The sequence below is a fragment of the Pseudoliparis swirei genome, chromosome 13, assembly GCF_029220125.1.
Source record: "Pseudoliparis swirei isolate HS2019 ecotype Mariana Trench chromosome 13, NWPU_hadal_v1, whole genome shotgun sequence".
Taxonomy (NCBI): Eukaryota; Metazoa; Chordata; class Actinopteri; order Perciformes; family Liparidae; genus Pseudoliparis; species Pseudoliparis swirei.
In genome coordinates this window covers 3375744-3393174 of record NC_079400.1, presented here as the reverse complement: position 1 = coordinate 3393174, position 17431 = coordinate 3375744, and the positions used below count along the sequence as shown (strand labels likewise).

The 17431-nt window shown below is 41.3% G+C and overlaps 2 protein-coding genes across 2 annotated transcripts; both read left to right on the top strand.

The window, feature by feature from the left end:
* Nucleotides 1–1368: 1368 nt before the first annotated feature.
* On the top strand, nucleotides 1369–3604 carry LOC130203930 (uncharacterized). The gene is made up of 5 exons (XM_056430391.1): nucleotides 1369–1581; nucleotides 1692–2280; nucleotides 2367–2420; nucleotides 2617–2745; nucleotides 2880–3604. Exons 2-5 carry the CDS (start codon nucleotides 2091–2093, stop codon nucleotides 3602–3604), a joined length of 1098 nt encoding a protein of 365 aa, XP_056286366.1. The 5' UTR covers nucleotides 1369–1581; nucleotides 1692–2090.
* A 3128-nt stretch (nucleotides 3605–6732) lies between these two features.
* Nucleotides 6733–17194, top strand: cep55l (centrosomal protein 55 like). The gene is made up of 12 exons (XM_056430313.1): nucleotides 6733–6817; nucleotides 7395–7621; nucleotides 7744–7851; nucleotides 9065–9220; nucleotides 11264–11317; nucleotides 11585–11732; nucleotides 12426–12571; nucleotides 13336–13529; nucleotides 14138–14261; nucleotides 14387–14458; nucleotides 14653–14778; nucleotides 15373–17194. The coding sequence occupies exons 2-12, from the start codon at nucleotides 7433–7435 to the stop codon at nucleotides 15577–15579; spliced, it is 1524 nt and encodes a 507-aa protein (XP_056286288.1). The 5' UTR covers nucleotides 6733–6817; nucleotides 7395–7432; the 3' UTR covers nucleotides 15580–17194.
* Nucleotides 17195–17431: the final 237 nt, after the last annotated feature.

Sequence of the window (17431 nt, the reverse complement as noted above, 5' to 3'; positions counted from 1 at the left end):
CAATATGTTGTTGTTCCTCAGCTGGGAATTACATGCTGGACGGACTTGTACACTCAGCCAGCCAGAAACACTAATTAAATAATAGCCAAGTATAATTTTGTGCATCAAAACGAAAATAGAAAGTGTAAAGAAAATATTTATCTTTGAGTAGTTAGCTGGTGGAGATTTACAGCTGCAATTATGGACCATACTTACCGATTGGACAATCATAAAATCAGAGGTAATATGTACAAAGCAGCTCAACAATGTACTCTGCAGCCTGTAGATTATGCCAGTTAATTAAACAACATTATACTAAATTGACACTTTTAACCACAAACATCTGGACAACGTCCATGCATAGTCTGCAATATATTACAATATTACTTTGTATTGTGTATACAGCATTGACCCCTATGGTACATTAAAAAATGGAAGAATTAAAGATATATTTGAGCAACTTGAAGTCAGTTTAATATAATACAACTTTAGATAGTACTAGGCCTACTGTACAGTAGATACAGTTCACAATGGTCAACCACTATTCACACCAGGGGTGTTCAATACGTCGATCGCGATCTACCAGTCGATCGCGGCGTAGTATTGGTAGATCGCATGACATTAAAAAAAATTGGCCCGCCCCAATGAAATCTCCGCCCGCCACCCTATAATTTTCTCAAAAGCGCCAGATTACAGCAGAAGTAATGTAAAGTCCCTTTTCTTAAAGAGCACGTCTTTGTTCTTGTATTAAACTAAACAGCCGTCTGTTGTTGATCGTATCCAAACAACAGCATGTCACTTCTGTCTCTACGTGTCGCGTTAAAACTTCTCGGCTCGCCGTCTCGCGCGCCGCAGAGCTCCGATGCCGGCGTGTCTGCGCGCATCGGGACGGAGCAACCAAAAAAAAGTCACTTGCACCCCCAAAAAGTGTTCAAGAACACTTTTTTAAATTTCTTTATGTAATAAATGAATTCCCTTTTTGTTTCTCTTTTATCTATTGTCCTTGGCAATTCTCATTTCTGAGAATCACCTTCCCACCCACCCGTTTTGTGATCTCACAGCAGAGCCCACCCACCCCCTTCTCCAATTCAGCCACTTCCCTGGGTGGAGGGGGGTTTCTGTGAGATTCACAGACGTAACTCTTGCTGGAAGTCACTGCTAGTTACAGACTCTGGTTCGCTGCTCCGTGACGTCACTACTCACGAGCGACGTCACAGCACAGAACCAGAGTAGGCCTACATGTCATGTGACAATGTTTCCATGGTGACTGTAACGGATCCCCGTATTTGAATCTGCGTGAGACTTACTGCTGGTGAACTTCTTTATTTTCTTTCTTTCGGCGAATACAATTGAACCAAAAATCTTTCTTAAATACCTCCTTGTCACCAGGGGCGTGTCTAGGGGGTGGCCAGGGGTGGCACGTGCTACCCCTGGAATCTGATTGGCCACCCCAGGTGCCACCCCATATGCTAAACTATGATTGGCTATCTGCCCACGGAGGCGGGAACGTTTGAATTGTGTGACTACCGAACTTTCATTTTCAACCGACAAGAAGACATCAAGAAGACATCAAGAGATTGCGGCTACTCGCTCCTGAAAGATGTGAGTAGCTAGAATTATTGATAACAGTTACACATAATGAGTCAGTGGTTTAAAAAGTTTGAACTGTAATAAGCTAAAACGTTTTTTGATTTTCACGATATGTGGTGCAGGTCTGTCATCATCGCGACTGTCGACAGTGTCGACTGACTCAGCTTGCTGCCTAGCAAACCTGTCCAGGGATTCTTAGCTCCTGAAAGATGTGAGTAGACTTATTGATACACATGTGTGAATGGTTTAAAAGCTAAAACGTTTTCCCATCTTATTTTATTATTTCCTGACTCAGCTTACTAGCAAACCTGTCGTCATCATTGTTTGGTTATTGTCAACGATGCTAACGCTAATGCTAACGCTGATGCTAACGCTAGCTAACTTAATGTTACAGTATGTAAATCTGTCTTGTATCTCTTCTAACTTTGTAACATTAGACCTGAGTAAGTTTTGCATGTCACATTCATTCATGCATTCATAATTAGGCTAAATGTATTGTGCAAGATATAGTGACATGCATCATGACATGCGACTATTACAGTATGAAAAGAAATCAGAACATTCAGGGATTCTTCAAAAGAAAGAAATCCAAAACAACAGAGCAGGACAGAGCAGCAGAAGCCAGCAGTGCTAGTCAGTCTGAGGATGAGAGCCAGCTTGACTCTGCTAGGGATGTACAGCAGGAGCCTCCAGCTTCAGCTGTACACATGGGTATGTAAAATCCTGATACCACTTAGCCTACTTACAAAAAGGCTGATTTTATTATCATTCTGATGACAACGTATGTGTTTTTGTAGACTCAGACAAGGATACTGGTGATGAAGGCCCTTCATCTTCACTTGCACATCAGGGTATGTAATGTATGCATCTTTATAAAACTATCTGCTATGACTTGAGATGTTTCACTTTTGCTATACTTATAGTGGCTTATACTGAGATTCAGGGCAAAGCCCTATTTTTAACAATACAGGTGTGAAAAAGCTAAATATGACTAATTTGACATACAAATAAATTGATACAACTGTTAAAATCCCTATATTACTTCAGGTGTGTCAAGTCAGCCACTCTCTGACAATGACACTGACACTGAGAACCATCCAGCAGTACCTGCAGGCCATGCAGTGACACGTGGGGATGGTGATGCAGCAGCCCTTGTGGCCCCACCTGGACCTCATGGTATGCCTTAATATTTCATATGAAATATATTGTACTTAATTCAATTCTTTCATCTGTACTAATGCCCCAATGAGCACTTCTGTCCCAACAAGTACATGACACTGATCCAATTCTCATGCTTTTGTCACTTTCAGATATTTCACAGTCAAGAGCAGCAGGTCCCTCTCAGCCTCGTTTAAAGGTTTTTCCAAGAACCCTCCAAGGTGAGAAGAGGAGGGCGTTCAATCCAGTGTGGTTTAACCACAATTCCTGGCTTGAATACTCACAAAGCAAAGATTCAGCCTACTGTTACGCATGCAGACACTTCTCCCTGCCTGGCGCGTCAGAATCTGTTTTCTCCTCAGAATCAGGCTTTTCACACTGGGAAAAAGCAACGTACAAAGATGCTGGCTTTAAGTTGCATGAGAAATCTGAGTCTCACATTAATGCCATGTTTGCTTGGAATGAGCACAAGAGGCTATTGCTTACAGGTTCTTCTATCTTAGATATGATTAACAAAGAGTACAAAAAGAAAGTTGAAGAGAATCGCAGTTACATTAAAACAGTTGCAGATGTACTGCTTTTGACAGCAACACAGAATATAGCACAAAGAGGTCACCGTGAATCGGAAGAATATGACAACAAAGGGAATTTCTTAGGAATTCTAGAAATGATCGCTAAACACAATCCTATGGTAGCCCAAAAAATGAAGGGACAACGCAATGCAAAATACACAAGCAATACCATACAGAATGAAATTCTGCAGTGCTTAGCAAGTATGGTGCGTGATGAGATTGTGAAGGAAGTGAAGGAGAGTGTGGTATTCTCTGTCATTGCTGATGAAACCAAAGATCTGAAAAGAAGGAGCAGCTGTCATTAGTAGTTAGGTATTACTACAACGGGGCTGTGCATGAAAGCTTTCTTGATTTCCAACATGCCCAACATCTAGATGCTAAGGGGCTCAGCGAAATGATCATCCAGTGTTTAGAAAGATATGGCCTTCAGTACAAAGAAAATCTTGTTGGACAAGGTTATGATGGGGCCTCAGTGATGAGTGGCAAACACACAGGTGTGGCAGCCAGAATTAAGACAGAGGCTAAACATGCGTTTATGTCCACTGTAATGCGCACTGTCTGAACCTGGTCTTAGTTGACACTGTGAAGTCAGTTCCAGAGGCTGATTGCTTCTTCTCACTGCTTGAGAAGCTCTATGTGTACATGTCAGGATCTTATGTGCACCAGAAATGGCTGGATGTTCAAAAGGAGATGTATGGGGCCAGCCTAGGGAGTTACAAAACTTAGTGACACAAGATGGGCATGTAGAGCATTGGCTTGCAGGAACTTCATGGATAGGTTACCAGCTGTGTTGTGTGTCCTTCAAAATATAAGCGAAGAAAATCATAGAGACAGATCCACTGATGCTCGAGGTTTGCTTGCACAGATTGACCTCACATTCATATCCTCCTTGCAACCTTCCGAAAACTGTTCGGAAACACAAAGCTGCTTTCTGACCTGCTACAGTCACCCTCAGTTGATTTAGCTATGGCAGTAGACATGGTGGAGTCACTTCACGATACACTTCAGGAGTACAGGACTGAGACATTTTGTGATCAACTGTGGCATGACATAGTAGAGACAGCCAAACAGTGTAATATAGCTGTTGAGAATAGTGAGAAGAAGAGATCACAAAAAGTTAGCTCCAAACTTGGTGGGTCTTATGTGACATGTACTATAGGCCTGCGGAAGGGTAATGATGACAAAGATACATTCAGACAGAGACTACTCTACCCCATCCTTGACTCCATGATTGGTGAATTGGAAAGAAGGTTCTCAAAACCTAACTGTTTAATAATGAAGGGTTTACAGGCCCTAAACCCTAAAAGCAGTACATTCCTTCAAGACAACCAAGTATTTGGCTTGGGTGAAATGTATGGTTGTGATCAAGAAGATCTTACTCATGAGCTTCACCAGGCTAGGAGAATTTTGAAAAGGAAGGCTGAGAGTGGGGCAAGAGAGTTGGCAAGCATTCTAGACTTGACTGTGTTTTTAGAACCGTACCAAGAGGTGTTTCATGAGCTCTTCAGGCTGTGCAAAATAGCTGTAGCCCTTCCAGTCAGCAGTGCTGCCTGTGAGCGGAGCTTTTCTGCTCTAAAGCTAATTAAAACCATTTGAGGACAACAATGGTAGATAGCAGGCTAAGCCATTTAGGTGTGCTAAGCATTGAGTCAAGAAGAGCTAAGGCATTGAACATGGATGACTTTATAAAACTGTTTGCAAGCCAACACAAGAACAGGAGAATTCAACTGTTTTAAATGTATCTGGGCTGTTTTTTTGTTGGCACTTTACTTTATACTGTGACAGTTTTTAATTGTATTTATTTTATTGGCACTTTACTTTATACTGTGACCGTTTTCAATATTGTTGGCATTATTACTTTATTTTAAGTTTGTTGGCACTTACTCTGAGAATGTGCATTTTCTTTTGTATATACAGTACTGTACAAGTTGTTAAAGAATAAAGTATGGAAGTTTTATATTACATTTGTATGGTGTCACTCTGTTGAGATTGGTAGGTCTGTTTATCTTTTAAATTAAACTTTAAACACAGGAATGTAAGACACTATAAAGTAATTAAAGTAGATATGGATAGTAGAGACAAAAATGGTAAATTAATGCTATTCCGTGCCCCCCGCCCCGATGTGCACTCGTACTTCATGCCACCCCTACATAAGTCAGTTCCCCACTTGGGCCACCCCAGTCAAAAAGGTCTGGACACGCCACTGCTTGTCACCACCGTAAGAGCATTAGCCTCATACGGGACCATTCAAGCTATTAAAACTTTATATGAAATGCGCATCCGTCCGTAAGATTTAGCCGTACCGTCAAGTTTGAATTTTAACATAAAATAAAGGTGCGCTTCCTTTTAACATTTCAAAATAAAAGTCCGATTTAGCTCTAAGAGGAAGTAGATTAAAACATATACAAAATCATTAAAACAATACAATATAAAAAGGCATACATAAAAACAAATGAAGCAGATACAAAAGAAGGCAATCAACACGAAACAATACACCTTTTAAGGGTTATTTAAAGTGACAATAGCCGTTTCTCAATTCAAAGTACACTGAGTACAGACTTGTGTTCTTTTGGAGTCTGGTCTTCGGAGTCTGGTCTTGGGAGTCCAGACTCCGAAGGACGGGAGAACGGGAGGACGGTCTTTCTGTGATTGGAACAGCAGCTAACTTGATGACGTCAGCACCTCAGCTGTTTTTGCTCATGAGTTTACTCCAATTGTTCACTGTAAATTACTTTTTTCAGTCAAACAAAATATGACAACCCTGCTTTTTCAGGGTTTGTGTGTATATAAATAAATACATATATATATATATATAACATATTATAAGTAGCTCGCATGCTGAAAAAGTGTGAGCACCCCTGATTCACACCAAGAACACGACAGGAACTATCTATTGATAAAGGTATATTAAATAAAGAGTACCTCTTTACCAGTTTTACACAATGAAAATAATTGGTTCCTTTGCTGAATGTTTTTAAGCTTAAAGAATTTTAAAGTGATTCAAAATTGTGCTGCTTTAGTATAATCGATTGGTTGTTAATCTGTGTCGCTTTAAGGTTGCAAAAAGCCGAGATCCTCCAACACGTCAAACAGGTTTGACTAGTAAAAACAGCCGATAATGTGTTCGCTTCATCCGGTGCATCGGGCGGTCCGGTCTGAGTACAACCTTAAGGGTGCGACCGATTAAACGGTCATTAAAAAACAGAAAAAAGCCTACTTCCTAACTAATTTGACTGTAAAAGATAAAGCAAGTGAAGAAAATCGTATTGAATATCAGTTTTTCAAATGACATCAGCACATAACTTCAACAATCGATACGTTCTCCACCCTGCACCGCCCAACGTGTCATGTTTCGAGACACTCCGGCTTCCATAAACATGCGCACCCCCCTGCTTATCCCGGATATGACGTCAGCGCGCCGCAATTCAAACTTCAGGAAACCAAAGCGTTCGTGGAGAAACGGCGTTGTTGTTACAAACAGACTGTTTTTCAGGATATATCTACCGTTCGCTGTGTTTGTAAGTGTAAACTTTTTAGTTTTGCACTGTCAATTGTCTTTCTCATCTTTTTGTTGTTATAACATTGACAGCGTGCACTTAAAGCGATGTAACGTCAGTCTATTAAAGTGCGACGATGTAACGCTAGTTCATTAACACAACTGACATGTTTATGTGACGTCCAATAACTACTTTTAATTTATATAGATTGACGTCAAAAAATCAAGAAATGTGACCATAAAATGCTTACATTAATTTGCTACAAAGATCGAAATTGGTGTGAAGCGAAACATGTTTATTTTGCCATTTATGTACATTATATATATATATACACATATACGTATAGATATGTATATGTATATATATATATATACATATATATACATATACATATATAAACCATATTTCACTATTGTATATGAATACATATTTCTAAGGGAACAAGTAGGTATGCCAGCATTTTATAGTAGATGTGGAATTATTCATAAGTATTTAGAACTTTCCATTTATTTGATGTATTTATTGTCCTATAGAGTTCACTGCATCAGGAAAAGGTAACATAAAAACGACAAGTGGAATTTCTCGTTTCCCATTTTAGAAGTCCGGGTTACTTCCTCGACGCCCACCAAAGCAGCAATGACATCTAAAGGTACCAAAGAGACCCTGGTCACCAGGTTGGGCTTCAAATCCAGCAGCTCAACCTCCAAGGCTGAGGCGGAGCTGGAGAAAGTCCGAAAGGAGAACGTGCACCTCAGGAGAAAGATTGATGAACTGGCCAAAAGACACATGAAACCACCCGACTCGGACAAAACCAAGCTGCTGGAGGTAAAAGTTCATGTATTGAGGCATTTCAGGTTGAACTTCAGAATCCCCCGTCGGTCTGTCGGTCTGCCAGATGTCGTTTGTTTATGTTTTATTGCATATGCGTTGTCTTGTGTTTATTTCAGAGGATCCTTTCCCTTGAGACGCTGCGAGAGAGGAACAATCAGCAGTTACTCATTAGAGAGCAGGAGCTAGAGACAATGAGACAGCAGCTGTCAGCCAGAGGAGGAGAGGTACGTACACGTGACGCGTCTGCAGAAGTATACGGCTAAAAATCATATATATACAATAGGTCAGTATGGCTACATCTAGATATCCTTTTTCAGCTTGCACGCACAGACTGATTTGGATATGTGGAGTAAAGAATATATGCTTTTTGAGAGCATTCCTCAACTTGTGAACTAGTTGTTGCACTTTTGGCATTGTATTGATGGCATATGTATTACTGGCAGAAGACAACTGTCAGAAAGTGGGAAAAAAACGTACAAGAATCCCACTGAGCTGCCATAAAAACAGTTGGGGGGGGGGGGGGGGGGAGCTTCTATCCCATTTTGCCAGCAGCTCTGCTAAAGGATGTTAAGACAGCCAAATATAAAAGCCATACCAACACATGGTGCGTATGCTGTTCAATTGATATTTATAAACCAAATATCTTCCTCTGTCGTACGTCTGTGTTCATGAAATTGCTGCTGTCTATTTGAGCGGGTTGCTTCTCCTTCTGAAATCCTTTTTCTGTTCAAACTGTGTTCATTCTTTTAATTTAGATGAGTCACAATGCTTAGAAATGGCCTGCTGGTAAATGGTAATGTCAGCTATTGATTTCCCAGACATTGTGAGTGGGTAATTTGATTGAATTACACTTGCCTCTTTAACTTTCATCATCAAAAACCTGAACTTCTCAGTGGGTAATGTGAGCAGACTTCCAGCCATGTAATGTCACCTGCAGGGTTCGTACGGTCATGGAAAACCTGGAAAAGTCATGGAATTTTTAAATGGTCATTTCCAGGCCTGAAAAAATCATGGAAAAAACGTAAATCATAAAAGTTTTGGAAAAGTCATGGAAATGTGTTATAATCACTTGGTCATTTACACCGAGTTTGAAATAATTTATATGTTTTTTAAAGAAATACGCTCAAAATATAAGCCGGCGTACGCTCTCAATGCGCAACATTTTCTAAATTGTTCATGTTTATACCGAGATTTCAGTTTGGTCATGGAAATTTGGTTTAAAGTCATGGAAAAGTCCTGGAAATCCATTGGTCCAAATGTGTAAGAACCCTGCATCTGTGTGAATGAGATAATTAGTTTGAGAAGAGCAAAAACTGCCTCTGTATGGAGAAATATATATATTTTTAAACACACACAAAACAGGTTGACGTGATGTTTGTGGAGGCTAGTCAAAGTGTTTTTTATAATTATTATTTGTATTATTAATGTGTATTTCAGGTGGTGGTATCGCTGCAGGCCCAGCTGCAGCAGCGGAGGAAGGAGGCGGAGCAGAGAGACGTGTTGTTCCAGAGTTTGTCTCAGGAGACCGGGAGCCTGAAGAACCAGCTGGCCACTTTCTCCGCCCGGTGCCAGTCCCTGGAAACGCAGGCGGTGGTAGGTTGACCAATTACAGCCCCTATACCTGTCGAGGTGTTTCTCGTTAGTTGGAAAAGTTGGCAATGCCGTTAAAGTTTGTCACCTTTTCCATATCACCAATTATCTTATTGGGATGGTGTAGCCTTCTAATAGTGTCGTTGGCTTTAAAATGGGTCTGAACTACTTCAGCTGGCACAGGCCACGAAAAGGGCAAATGGTATCATGACATTCATAATTAAAGGGCTTATTCAGTATCTTTTATTTATTGCTGGCAAGCCCTTCAATATTCTAGATAATTGTATTTCGGCTCTTGGTGACACAAATGGGGTGAAATGGAGAAAAAACTGATTTGTATTACTGTCCTCAACCTCCCGATCTAATATCCTCTATCTGAGATGTCACCTATCCACAGTGCTGATGCAGTAAATGTATATATGTTGAATTATAAAACGTCAAATTTCCTTTTGGTTGACAATGGCAACTCTAGATAGTAACAGAAAAGTACTTAATCAAAATGTATTTGCGTCTGGTCGAGTTTTTGAATAATCACGGCTCCTGTTTGGATCAGTGACCAGAGCACCTAAGATATGTAGTGTTCATTTCATCAAGATGTTGTACGTTTCAACAGAAACCCGTTTTCTGCATTGAAGGAGGCTGGTTTGGAATACAGATGCAGCGATGTCTTTGTCCACGAGGCGGCACTGTGTAACCTTTGATTGATTTCCTCAGCTCACATGACCTTCTCTCTGGGGAATGTGTTGGGATGAGAGCTAAAGGCGCAAGCAATACATGACCAAAAGTAAATCCATGGTACACTTTTGTTTTAATTAGTTTTTTCCAAGTCATCAATATCACAAAATCACTTTGCAAGTGATGCTCTCTAAAGGATTGTATACCTATTATTCCATTGGTTGGCCCTCCCTCACAAGTGTAGGCTCTGCTTCCATATCCAAAAGCATCACTGATTCCCAGTCAGCCCTTTGATGCTGTGAGCACAGCAGGCCTTCTCTCCACTCGAGCAGATTCACCTTGAGGCAAAGATGGCAAAACCTCAAGTGATTTAGGAATTTGGACGGCTAAAGACTCCGAGATCACAAACCTCTGGGTTTGTAAGCCGGTCAGCTTCAGCTTCCCCTTTTTTGTTTCTTGTTTTGGCAAATAAATTACACTCAAATACAATTTGAAAGGAGGTGGAGAGAGTCTGTTGCCATAACGATATATATATATATATATATATTAAATGATTTAAGAGATGTTGGATTAGTGTATTATAACACTGTATGGTTGGACGGTGTCTCTCATGTCGCACTGCAAGTGTCTCTCTGTCTTTTCAGAAAGGTTCCAGCCAGGAGCTTTCTAAGCCTTTGGTTTAGCTCCTTTCGCATTAGTAGAATAATCCGACTAGCAGACCCTGACCCAACCTCGAACTTGTTCTTGGATTCACAAAAAGCTATTTGCAGGTTTAGCTTATGGTATGCATGTTTAAAGCCATCTGGAAAATGTTGACAGGCTCACGCTGCTTGTCTGGAAGTGCGAGAGCTCACGGAGACGATCGGTTAGAGAGCGATTGTCGTCGAGTTTTCTTGAGCCTTGGCATTTAGTGGGATGAGGGTCAGGTCGACTGAATTATGAGATGACGGAGCGTCTTTTCCAGATGGATGTCGGGCAGTTTGGCTCGAGGGCGCGCCCCGGGTCACTTCACATGAAGACACGGACCGCTTGCTCTCGAAAATACAGTATTATAAAAGAAACTTGTCGGGTAGGTCTTGACATGCTGTAGAAGAAATGGCGGAAACGACACAACCAGAGGGGAAAAAGAACAGACGAGAGACATCAACAAACTATCAAACAACATAAACTAACAAAGGAAAAGGCAAAGTGGCAGATAGCAGTGCACGTTTTCACGACTTAACACGTAGAGTTTTGCTCTCTAGGACTTCCTTAATCTAGCCCATCTGAATCCAAACGGCTCGGTCAGGTCGCCGAGCTGAAGCCACAACTGTGTGGAGAATACCTCTTTTTGTTATTTATGTTTTTTGTTGAAATGTGTTTTTCTTTCAGAATGGACCGGTACCTCCTGCAGACTTGGCATTGGTACAAGATCAACTGAGAGATGTGAGTCGGCTCAATGATTTAGTGTGCGTGAGGTTTATCGTTCAATGTCGAGGGCGCACCTTTATGCCGATATCAAGGGGCGCTATCAACAGAGGACACGCGGCGGTATTGTGCTCTGCTGGTAAAGCCCTCGTCGCAAAACCAAACGCCTAAAAAACTAAAACAATCTGTCCAGACGTGTCCTCGAGATGAACGGGGCTGATATTCAAACGCACAGAATAAAAAAAGTATGCCGGTGTCTTGAGTTGTGCATCCCACCGCCACCAGGCTCTGGAGAAGAACCAGCAGTGGCTGATGTACGACCAGCAGAGAGAGGCCTACGTCCAGTCCGTCCTGGGCCGCACGCAAGAGCTGGAGCAGCAGCTGGCCCGGCTGGAGGCCCGGCTGGAGGCCCGGCAGGAGGCCCCGTCCGCCGGTGAGCAACCTAGGAGCCTTTTACAGAATGAGCAAAACAATCAAAGTGAGGTTATACAATGGAGCCAAATACACAATCTGTGCTTGTATATTCCTTCATGGCTCTTCAGGGTTCCTACGGTCATGGAAAACCTGGAAAAGTCATGGCATTTTTAAATGGTTATTTCCAGGCCTGGAAAAGTCATGGAAAAAACTTAAATCTTAAAAGTTTGAGAAAAGTTATGGAAATGTGTTATCACATGTTCATTTACGCCGAGTTTGAAATAATTAATACGTTTTTTTAAAGAAAAACGCTCAAATTATAAGCCGGCGTACGCTCTCAATACGCAAAATTTTCAAAAATGTTCATGTTTATACCGAGATTTCAGTTTGGTCATGGAAATTTGTTTTAAAGTCCTGGAAATCCATTGGTCAAAATGTGTAAGAACCCTGCTTAATAAACACTTTATATTTGTTTGCTCTGTGTACATTATGGGATGTTTTAGATATTATTATTTCAGCCACAACATTTAACAGTCAGGGCCGGCTTTGGGTTGAGGACATGAGGAAGAGATGTGATTTTATTTATTTAACAGCAGCACTGAGGATGTTGAGCTAAACTTCTACACAGACTGAAGGACTGAACAGTTTACATTTTGATTGCAATGAATATCTATTGCCTTCTTATTTTGTTGACTAACACTTCTTACCTCAGTTCCTGCTGACTCGGCAAGTCCAGAAAACGAGGATCAGCTGAAAACCCACTATGACCAGTTGCTTCTGGGGGTACAGAGAGACCTGGAGAAGAAAAAAGAACAGGTCACCAGAAGCCAACAGGAGTTGAATGTGCAGAGGGAACAGGTACATGCTGAAGGGTTTCATTGGATTACCGTTTCCACATTTCATCTCAATGTCTAAAGAGTTCTGGCTAAAGATTGACTCTCTACTTTATTCCGATATTCTACTTTTTGTGGCCTGTGCTTCTCACATTCTGGAGAAGCCCTCCTGTCAAACCAATGTCCAAAATGGATGACATCCACCCTAGATAGATAGATAGATAGATAGATAGATATATGCTTTATTAATCCCCAAGGGGAAATTTGTCGTCACAGTAGCAGCACCAATAAACTAAACACACGAGAATAAAATATAAAAAACAGGGATGAAAAATATAGATGTATACAAGTAAAATACAAAATGAAGTATATATATGTATATAAAATGAAACATATGTATATATAAATACACACACACAAACAAATATAATACAATGACTGTGCAAAGTATACAAAGTAAAATATAAAATAAAATATATATGTATATATATATACAACATATATGCATACACAATACAATACTAATGACTGCAGTGTAAAATTAAATTAAATATTAAATATAGACTGTGCAAAATGCAAAGTGTGTGTATGTGTGTAGTGTAAATAAATGAAATGTGTGAAGTGCAGATCAACACCCTGTTGAAATGTTTATGTCAGCGCTAAATCTGCATGCACTTAACCCTATAAAATGTCTATATTATTTGCATTTCTGCATTACTTATTTAGTCAGTCGTTGGACAGAAAGCACCCGGCGCTCTAAAATGTGCCGTTTTTTCTCCCGCTCGGCAGACCCTGAAAGCTCAAGCTGAGCTGCGGTCTCAGGAGGAGCAGGTTGCCGGGCTCCGGGAGGAGGTGTCGGCGCTGCAGAGGAGGTACGAGGACAAGTGCAGCGACATGTCCTCCTTTCTGAGGAAGTACGACGAGAAGAGCAACGAGTCGGAGGACGTCAAGAAGCAGCTGCAGCAAGAGCGACTCGGCAGCAGGTGAAGCCAGTCTGCTCTCGTTTGTCTCTTCGAGATATGCTTCCTTTATCGATTTCACATTCTAACATTCTCCGTTGATCCGAGACTCATGCAACAAACAAAAAAATGCAATATTCTACAGATCCTGTATTCTAGGTTTGAGTGTCAACAAAGTGGAAAAGCTGAAGAACTGATGAATTTGCTCACAACAGCAGTTTATGGGGTTTTTCAAACAGATTTCCACTGTCGTACTATATGTATTGCACATTAAGAACTAGAATGGGCATTCGGTAGAGCGCATACCTTCGCATATCACAAGATTGGGCATTGAATTGTGAACATTTTGGCATTAGTTGCATGCCAATTGGATAAAAATTGCTATGGTAAAATGAAGATTTTGACCTTTTCATGACTTTGACCTTTGACCCGATCGATCCCAAAATCTAATGAAATGGTCCCCGGATAATAACCAATCATCCCACCAAATTTCATGCGATTCGGTTTAATACTTTTTGACTTATGCGAATAACACGCATACAAATAAATAAATACACGGCGATCAAAACTTAACCGTCCGCATTTTCAATGCGAAGGTAATAACCGTGTTTATTTCTAAACATTGCATCCAGGCATGCCGTGTGCGAGGAGAGGAAGGTGTCGTCCGAGCGGTCCGACCGGATGAGAATGGACCTGGAGAATATGGACGTCCGGTTGGAGGAGGAGAGGAAGAGATCTGCCGAACTCCTCCTGCAGGTACCGCTCGCATTCAACCTGCAGAGGTCAACGTGAAACCCTGGTCCAGGTGTAATTGGATGGGGTCGGGGGGGGGGGGGGGGGGGATATTGCCTGGTATTTTACTGGTGATTTGGTCTTCACAGGTGAATATGTTGCAGAAGTCTCTTCTGAGCCAAAATGAAGAGCAGAGGAGAGTCACAGCTCTGGAGAAGCAGGTAACGCCGTCAATGTGTCGGCCACAGTTCACACGAGTGCCGCCCACTTAGGAGAGGGAAATCCTTTCCCTTGTAACTATTTTCTGTGACCACTACGTCCTAAAAGTAGTGCACTCCCCGACAACTCCCTGAACTCGAGTTCAGGCAGTTGTTGTCTCTCTCCTCCTCATCACACATTTCTAACCTCTCCTAAGATCCAACTCTCCGCCAAGGACTTTGAGGATGAAAAGCTTGACCGTCAGAGCATGCAGCACCAGTTGCATAAGGTGCTGAAGGAGCTCCGCAAGGCCCGGGATCAGATCGCCAGACTGGAGTCTGCTGTGAGTTCTACCGGTCATCATCACCACATGTTCATTTCTACGTTTATACAGAAATACAACTTCAGTCTTTTTCATCCGAAATGTTGAGATTATTTTAACCCTCCTGTTATCTTTTAACATTTTTGACCACAGCAGTTAAAACCTCCAGAAAATGATTAGAATTAATATTGTTTCCCAAGTTTAAGTGTGAGGTACTTTATGTTTGTTTGTTGACTACCTAAATAACCCTTTAAATAAATAAAAAAGTTGATATCTCTTATATGTTTGACACAGTGAAAAACAGCCTGGGGTCAAATTGACCCCAAAGAACACCGATGCGTACAAGTTGTGTTCAGGACAGTGAAAACATATCATCATGTGAATTTTATGTTTTCACAGTTGTCCCCAATACATTAGGAAAAGTCATGAAATATGAAGCAAAAAAAATTATGGCAATCATTTTTCTAGAGACGTCAAACATTGAATGGGGTCAAATTGACCCCAAAGGTAAGAGGAGGGTTAACTGCATTTAAATGGCGGATGTTATTCTGCCCTTGTGAAAGATAAAGACGCCTTTTCGTATCGGCTTTATCGATGTCATGTGTCGCCTTTCAGAAACAGCCAAACGCCCGGTTCTCAGAACCCAACTCCTACAACAACTTTGAGCGTCTCGCCATCGACGACTCTCCCGGTCCCACGTCGCCCTCAAACGTCCCCGACCTCCTGGACGAGAGCTTCCTGGAGTGCCCGAGGTGCCGGACCCCCTATCCCACCAGCCGCCACAGGGAGCTCCTGGCACACATTGACTACTGCTTTGCCTGAGCTGGAAGAACGTCCACGTCAGGGGGTCACCATAGCAACGCATCCGTACATGCAACACAAGCAATTATTACAATTATTAGAACATATCCAGGCCCCTAAAATGTTTTAGAATTTTTTTTAAAGGGATATAATCCCTATTTTTCAACTTAATACTTAAACCAGTTGGGAACCTCTGGACTAGATCATAATATCCATTCAGGACATGTAACTCCTTTAAGTTTAAATACTAGTTCCATCAAACACTCCTGCAACAAAGGTGAGTCAAATATGTTAAACTAATCTGGAAGGCTGATTGCATTGTTGCCGAACCATTGTTTGTTTCTTTTTCTTCCAATAGCTGATTTTAAAGTGCGACGCAGTCGATTGTGAGATGATTAGTTTGGAACTCCTGCTGGCATTGTGTGTGTGTGTGTGTGTGTGTGTGTGTGTGTGTGTGTGTGTGTGTGTGTGTGTGTGTGTGTGTGTGTGTGTGTGTGTGTGTGTGTGTGTGTGTGTGTGTGTGTGTGTGTGTGTGTGTGAGAATTAAAGAAGTAAGCAAGTGTTGCAGTCCAAGAGATTTAAAAGAGTTCCTTATTGGGTTGATATCCAAACGGCTTGAACAACTTGGTTATTAATATTTAAATTTGTACTTCTTTTTTTTTCATTGTAGAAATAGGAATCAAGGGACATTCTTAAAATGCTGTGTATTTCATCACCAAACAACTTTTAAAAAGTCTGGTTTTACTTTTCCACTAGAAAACCATCAGGATCCGATCATATTCTTTCCATATATTTATTTCTTGGGTCTTCCTGCTTAATTAAAGTGTATTATTTTTTCAGTTTTTATTGTGAAGCTCTTATTGTGTCTATTTGATAGAAATTTATTTATTCTTGGGTTGTTTTCATGTTTTCATCCAGTATTTTTAGAGCCTGAAAGCTTTTATTCTCCTCCAGAAAATGAAAGCTTTGCTAATCATTCATCACCTTTCTGTTGCCTCATCGTGGGAAGCGTCTAGCTGTATTAAATGAAAGTTTACAGACTTGCTGATTGATAAACCAGCTGTAAACCTCCACTCCTATGTTCACTCATCCGTACCGTCGGTGTTTGCGCGGCATCTTCCCTCAGGATGTGTACTACTGAAGGTGTATTTACTTTGTTCTGAGGAGCAATAATGTTTTCCAGTATTGAGGGGAAGGACAAAATAATAGGGGGAAATATGCGTATGCTTTTTGTATTCTCTACTGAAGTTGAACCAACATTGCTTATCGACTGGGTCGTCTACGTGCCAGCTTGTCCTGGTTTCAGTGAAGCTCATGCCTCCTCTTCTCGAGCCCGAGTAAGGCTGGAATGAGATTGCACGAGCTAATTCCTTGGACTAAACTATTTACGGCACGGGATTAGTAAAGGTCCTCTCGGCAGGGGGAAAGGGGGTTAAGTTGCCTTTATTCCCGCCATCTTGGCGATGTGACTCGGTAGACTTAAGACGGACGGGCAGACTGCTCTACGGTCGTCTTCTGGTTTTTGTTTTTGTTGTTGTGTGTTTTTCAAATCATGTGTTCCAAAGTTGTTTTTCCATGCACTGTACTGTACAACCGTGTGCAATAAAGATGGAAAGCTCCTTCCAACACAGCTGAACTCGGTCACATTGGAGTGTTTTTTTCCAGACTTGGAGTGTTTTGAACATTCGCTCGATTACAGAATGAGCAAAACAATCAGTGAGGTTGTACAATGGAGCCAAATACACAATCTGTGCTTGTATATTCCTTCATGGCTCTTCAGGGTTCGTACGGTCGTGGAAAACCTGGAAAAGTCGTGGCATTTTAAAATGGTTATTTCCAGGCCTGGACAAGTCACGGAAAAAAACTTAAATCA

What these genes read in the sequence shown, in the direction of transcription:
- cep55l (XM_056430313.1), top strand. Translation starts at nt 7,433, where the DNA reads ATGACATCTAAAGGTACCAAAGAGACCCTGGTCACCAGGTTGGGCTTC. An exon ending in GCAGGAGGCCCCGTCCGCCG is followed by an intron (nt 11,733 to 12,425) that starts GTGAGCAACCTA and finishes TTCTTACCTCAG; the next exon opens with TTCCTGCTGACTCGGCAAGT. An exon ending in CAAGAGCGACTCGGCAGCAG is followed by an intron (nt 13,530 to 14,137) that starts GTGAAGCCAGTC and finishes CATTGCATCCAG; the next exon opens with GCATGCCGTGTGCGAGGAGA.
- LOC130203930 (XM_056430391.1), top strand. Translation starts at nt 2,091, where the DNA reads ATGACATGCGACTATTACAGTATGAAAAGAAATCAGAACATTCAGGGA. An exon ending in AGCTTCAGCTGTACACATGG is followed by an intron (nt 2,281 to 2,366) that starts GTATGTAAAATC and finishes GTGTTTTTGTAG; the next exon opens with ACTCAGACAAGGATACTGGT. An exon ending in ATCTTCACTTGCACATCAGG is followed by an intron (nt 2,421 to 2,616) that starts GTATGTAATGTA and finishes ATATTACTTCAG; the next exon opens with GTGTGTCAAGTCAGCCACTC.